At 52.2% G+C, this 6,493-nt stretch overlaps 1 protein-coding gene across 1 annotated transcript in view; it reads left to right on the forward strand.

Annotated features, from left to right (window-relative positions):
• The window catches only part of SLC25A23 (solute carrier family 25 (mitochondrial carrier; phosphate carrier), member 23), a 24,126-nt gene extending 18,988 nt beyond the window's left edge, over nucleotides 1-5,138 (forward strand). The window contains exons 9-10 of the mRNA XM_006896359.1: nucleotides 3,451-3,601; nucleotides 4,866-5,138. Coding sequence (XP_006896421.1) covers nucleotides 3,451-3,601; nucleotides 4,866-5,050 — 336 coding nt within the window. The 3' untranslated portion in view covers nucleotides 5,051-5,138. The remainder of the gene's footprint in view (nucleotides 1-3,450; nucleotides 3,602-4,865) is intronic.
• Nucleotides 5,139-6,493: the final 1,355 nt, after the last annotated feature.

Raw genomic sequence — 6,493 nt, forward strand, 5'->3', positions numbered from 1 at the left:
GAGCCACAGTTTGTTGTGATCCACACAGTCAGACACCTTTCCATAGTCAATGAAACACAGACATTCTTGTTACTCTCTGCTTTCAGCCAACATCCATCTGACATTAGCTATAACATCCCTAGTACCATGGCCTCTTCTAAACCCAGCCTTCACTTCTTTAGGGCAGATTATTTCTTCTTAGATAACAATTATTTCCTGTTACTGCTGGAAATACAGACAGCAAAGCATGCACCAGTGGATGTGGATTAGAGACCTGAAGTTAGGGACTGGTCTGGCCATCCTTTCTGAGTTGATCTCCATCTGTGGTCATACCCTCACTGCCCACAAAGGCTCTTATCCAGTCTTGTCAGCTGCTGTTGTCAGTTTAATCCCGAGGAGGTCATTCTGGAAAGAGCACTGTGCTCAGGGCAGCCATTCTTTCTTTACTAGCTCAACCGATTGTTGTTTTAAAAAGACTTCAGGGAACCCTAAGGGGCAGTTCTGCTTTCTCTTTTAGAGTCACTATGAGTTGGAATCAACCCAATGACAGTGGGGAAGAGAAATTAATTTCATTTTTATCTTAGGTTTAATTAACAAAGTAGAAAACTGTTTACTGATCTATCAGAAAATGACTCTTCTCTCACTTGTCCTACCTTGTGCTATTCCGCCTTCAGTATTATTTTAGAATACAGAGCTCTTTGCTGTGTATTTCAGTCTTTTGGTACTTATTCTACTGTTTTAGTCTTTACTTACCCTTAATCACTACAATATTCAGAGCCTCTTCTGACATCCATTTTTGTCATTTTGTCCTCTGTAATGACTTTTTGTCTTCTTCATGGATACGGGTTTGAACCAGCAACCTTTCAGTTAGCAGTAGCACTCTCAGCCTCTGCAGGGTTCTTTTGTGGCTACAATGAGATTAAGTGACAATTTCTGGAGGTTTTGTTTGTTTTTTGTCTTTGTGATTCACTTATTTCCTTCCATTTTTCATGGATTGTACCCCCCCAATAATATGTGTGAAATGATGTAGACATTTCTTCTTTTTTTGTTTGCTTTTATTATTAAAAAAATTTAATGAAAATTAAAAAAAAATACTTCAGGGGATAGTTTGGGTTTAAGGCTTAAAGATATCCTCAGGGCAGTAGTTTCAGGAGGTCATCTATCCTCTACATACCAAGAAAATCTAGTCTGTGAGAATTTGCAATTCTGTTCTGCATTTCCACCTGTTCTTTGGTCAGGATTATTCTGTTGACTCATCTATCAAAACATTCAGTAATGGTGGCTGGGGACCGTTCAGTTCTCCTGGTCTGAGGGCAAAGGAGACAGTTGTTTATGGAGATGGTGGATCACACATTCTGTTTCCTCCTCCTGGTCCTGACTCTTCTCTTCTTCCTCTGTCGCTCCAGATGAACAGAGACCACCTGTTGTGCCTTCATGGCCTTTTAAAGGATCTTAAGACCCATTGTTATCAGTTGTCACCGTAGTGTGAAATTGCTTTTGGGGATGCAGTTTCTCCCTATTCCCTGCCTGTTCCTACTCATCAAAACAATCTTGCCCTCTCCAGAAAGAGCCCTCTGACCTAAGGGTTGTAGATGGGAGGAGGTATAAGTTGAGAGATTTGATCTCTAGGGACAGCAGCTGGGCACCCCCAGGATCTGTCAAGGTGTTTTAGCTTCCTATCGCTGCTGTAACAAATGACCACCCAGTTAGTGGATTATAACAGCATGTATTTATCACCATAAGGTTCTACAAGTCAGAAGCTGGGCGTGGGTCTCACTGGGTTAAACTCAAGCTGTCGGCAGGCTTCCATTCCTCCTGGAGGACCCAGGGAAAGCCTGTTCCCTTGCCTTTGCCGGCTTCTAGAAGCTGCCTGAGTTCCTGCTCTCCATGGCCGCTCCTGCGTCATCGGAGGCAAATGCCAAGAGTCTTTCAGTTTTCTCCTTTCTGATCTCTATTTCCTTGGTCATGCTGCCTTTTCTGCCTCTTCTAAGAAGTCTGTGACTACATGGGGGAGCTCTGGTGGCCTAGTGGTAAGAAAATGCCCTGCGATCCCAAAGATGCATGGTTGAGTCCACCACCTGTGCCATGTGTGAGAAGAATGGGCAATCTGCTTCCAAGGGATTTACTGCATCTGTAAACCCACTGGAGGGTCAGCTGTGGGTCAGATCCAACTTGACAGCACACAACAATGTGACTACGTGGGAGCCGTTGGGTGGCACAAATGGTTAAATGTTCAACTGTTCACCGAGAGGCTGGAGGTTTCATATCTGCCAGGAGATACCTTGGAAGAAAGACCTGGCCGTCTGCTTCCAACTGTTGAAAACCTTCTGGAGCACAGTTTACTCTGGCACACCTGGGGTCCTCGTGAGTTAGAACTCATGCCATGGCTTCTGTGTGACCACACTGGACCCACCTAGAAAATCCAGGCCAGTCTCCCCATCTCCAGCAACAACAACCACAAACCCATGGCCACTTGTCCATTCGGAATCACAGCAACCCCACCTGTTACGGGGCAGAACTGCTCCGTAGGGTCTCCTTGCCTGTCATCTTCATGAAAAGAGATTGCCACACCTTGATTCTGTGGGACTGCTAGGTAGCTTTGAACTTCCAGCCTTTGCATTAGCAGCCAGTTGCAAACTACCTGAGCTACCCATGGGCCTCAGTCACGTCTGCAACGTCCTTTTCCAAGTTCACAGGTTCCAAGGATTATGACCTGACCATTGACGTGCAGGTGGGGCAGGCATGATTCCTAATTCCATAGGGAGTCAAAGTGCAGGTAGTTTGGGGCGGCGGTGGGGGTGGGGTGGTGGTGTCAGGAAAGGCCTGGTGGTCAGCTTCCAAAAATGGGTCAATTCCAAGCTGCACTGAGGTCTGTTGGGCATCTTCTCAGCACTTGGGCTTTCCTGACTGACCAGGATTTGAACCAGATCTTCCACATGAAAGTGAGGCTTCTCCCATCAACCTCCACTGCCCTCTAATTACAGCTAGTAATGGAATCTCTTTCCATATCACGAGTTAGTGTAATGTAATCAGTTGGTTGAGGGCACACTCGTAAAGGGTGGAACTGAGTTCCAGTCGCTTCTATGTCATGGAATCACAGGGCAGACAGAGGGATCCTGACTGCCGCGTGGATGACTGTCAAGGAACAAGCACGTGCATTTGCTGCAAGGGGTGCAGCCAGACGGCTCCTTAGATTTGAGGGTGGCAGGACTGTGTCTCACACGCTGTGGGCATGTTCTCAGGAGGGCCTGGGCCCTGCAGAATCATGTGGTGCTTGGTAGAAATAGACAGCCGGTGGAAAAGAAGGCCGCCGGTGAGACAGGCTGGTACAGGCCTCAGCTGAGCTCTCCCCCAGCAGCGCTAACATACGTGGGTGCTAAGTGCTCCTCGGGTGGCCCAGGGCTGGCCAGCGAGGCCTCTGAGCCAGAGACCCCGTCCCCCAGCCCACCACCCTGCCTCCTCACCCCCCAGACCCTGAAGAATCGATGGCTGCAGCAGTACAGCCACGACTCAGCCGACCCGGGCATCCTTGTGCTCCTGGCCTGTGGGACCATCTCCAGCACCTGCGGCCAGATAGCCAGCTACCCGCTGGCCCTGATCCGGACCCGGATGCAGGCCCAAGGTAAGGCCAGGGCCCGGGGCAGGCCAGGGAGGGCCCCAGGGTGGGATTCCACCTCCTCTCCCCACCTCCAGCTAGCCCAGAAACAGGCCAGGGCTGGGATCCTTGCCTAAGCCCTGCTCTTGTCTAGGCCTCAGTTTACCTATCTGTACATACACCATTAACACGGGAGCCCTTGAGCGTCACAGAGCAGTGAGTGAGGTGTGGAGATCGAGGCTGGCAGAAGGCTGGGACGTCCTAGCTGATAACTCCAGTCTCTTGTACTTTGGGCATGTTGCTAGGAGAGGCTAGTCCTTAGAAAGGGACATCAAGCTTGGAAAGATGGAGGGTCAGCGAAAGAGAGGAAGACCCCCAAGGAGACGGACCGACACAGTGACTGCAGCAATGGCCTCCAGTGTGTCAGAGATGAGGATGGCACAGGCCAGGACAGGGTTCAGATCTGCCGTTTGTAGGGTCACTATGAGCTATGAGTGTACTTGACTCCACAGCACTTAACAACAGCAACTCCAGCTTCTAACTTGCAAGGCTGTTCCTGGTTTTGGCTGTGTTAGATTCTTGTTCCTTACCCCTAGACCTCCAGAGCTCCTTCTGTGTCTGCCTTCTTGTTTTGTTTTGTTGCTGTGAATTGAAGGAGCTCTGATGGCCTAGTGGATAAAGAGTTGCGCTTCTAACAAAGAGGCAGGCAGTTCGAATCCATCAGCTACTCAGAGGGAGAGAGGTGAGCAGTGGCCTCCCGTGTGATTTACTACCTCTGGAAACAGGCTGGAGGGGTCGGCTGTGAGTTGGTTACAGCTCAGCGGCCCACAGTGACGACATTCCTGAAAGAGGGTGTTCACTGGGGGTGCATCCATGTGTGAGACACCTAACCCCAGAGAGCTCACAGGCAGGAAGGGTGGGAAGATGCTGAAGAAGGCATCCCCCAACTTAGGATGGATTTAGGGGTGAGTGGAGGGTTAGGAAGGGCCTGGCTAGGCCAGGGCACCAGGGAGAGCATCCTTGAAGAGAGGCCTTTGTGTTGGTATTGAGGCAGAGAGGGCGAGCGGACGTGAGCTGAGCAGAGGAGGAAACTGAGTCCCAGGCAGAAGTGTATGTGTACGTGTACATGTTCACACCTTTGCTTCGTTTCTAGTTGTCCCCAAACTTAGATTCTTAGGGGCAGACAATTCCAATGAACCCCTGATACTGGGAGGTAGGTGCCCCTGTTGGTCTAACCCTGCTCTTTCCTGCTGCAATGGCTGCCCTGACTCCCTCCCCCCACCCCTCACAGCCACCATAGAGGGTGCCACCCAGTTCTCCATGCTGGGTCTGCTCCGTCACATCCTGTCCCAGGAGGGCGTGCGGGGTCTCTACCGAGGTATCGCCCCCAACTTCATGAAGGTGATCCCGGCGGTGAGCATCTCCTATGTGGTCTATGAGAACATGAAGCAGGCCCTGGGGGTCACGTCCAGGTGAGGGGCCCGGAGCCGGCCACCCAAGACTCCTCATTATGACACCCCCACAGCTCACTCACTAGAGACTTCTAGCTCAAACACTGGATCCCAGACCTCACCTCCCAAGGCCACTGGATCTAGAATCCTGGGCTCCTCTCCCCGACCACTGGGTCCTGGACTCCTGGATCCAGAATCCTGGGCTCCCCATCCTGACCACTGGGTCCTGGACTCCTGGATCCAGAATCCTGGGCTCCCCAGCCTGACCACTGGGTCCCAATACCCAGGCTCTGAATCCTGATCCTGGCCACCTGACCGTGGGACCTACATGTGAGCAACTTCTGTCCAAAGTCCAAAGCACCAGGTCAAAGGTCCTCCACGCCCAGCCCTTTAATCCTGGCCCCCTGTGTCACTGTGTCCAGCTCCCCAATTCCAGCTTCTCAGTTCTGCCTTGCCCTGCCCCACCCTTCAGATCCTGGGTCCCCACATCCTAACCACTGGATTCCCCACAACTCAGCGAAGAGCTCCTCATGCCCCAACCACAGAAGCACATACCCCAAGCCCCAGCACTCACACCCCAGCCCCCTAGGGTCACAGATCTCGTCTCCCCATGGCGCATTGGGTCCTTGAACCTCACCACTACCATCCAACTCCAGATCCCCATGATCTAAGCTCTGGAAGTTCAGGCTTCGCCACCAGATGCTAGAGATTAAGAAACTGCAGTGACTAGATCCTAAAACCCCAAACACTGGATCCCCTCTGTCCCCAACCACTGTACACTCTGACCCAAGCCCTTAGATCTCCTCTCCCAACCACTGGAGCCCCTCAACCCTAAACAACAGATCCCCTGACCCCAACCAGTGGATCCCCTCCCCCACAGTCACTGGACCCCTGATCCTAGCCACCGGACCCCTGACCCTAGCCACTGGATCCTCTCTTCCCCCACCACTGGCCACTGGACCCCTGATCCCACCCACTGGACCCCTGACCCCACCCACTGGACCTCTGACCCCAACCACTGGACCCCTGACCCCAGCCACTGGATCCCCCATCTCAGCCACTGGACCCCTGACCCTGGCCACTGGATCCCCCATCTCAGCCACTGGACCCCTGACCCTGGTCACTGGACCCTGACCCCGGTCACTGGATCTCCTCGCCTCAACCACTGTCTCCCCTTCCACCAACCACTGGTCTCCTGAGTTCTTCTGTCTCGACCACGGGATCCCAGAGCCCTGCGTTTGGGAGGCTTGATCCTAGTGTTTGAACCACTACCCCCTCAACTCCCCACCACTGGATCCCAGACTCTCATCTCCACCACTCGTCTCCTGAGTTCCTCCGCCTCGACCGCTGGATCCCAGATCCCTATGTTTGGATGGCCGGATTCCTGCTCTTTAACCACTAGACTCTCAGCCCTCAAACCCTGGATTCCAGCACACCTGTGTCTCGACCACTGGATCTGGGATCCCGG

Source organism: Elephantulus edwardii, unplaced genomic scaffold (genome assembly GCF_000299155.1).
Source record: "Elephantulus edwardii isolate Elephantulus edwardi_28Jun2011 unplaced genomic scaffold, EleEdw1.0 scaffold00185, whole genome shotgun sequence".
Classification (NCBI taxonomy): Eukaryota; Metazoa; Chordata; class Mammalia; order Macroscelidea; family Macroscelididae; genus Elephantulus; species Elephantulus edwardii.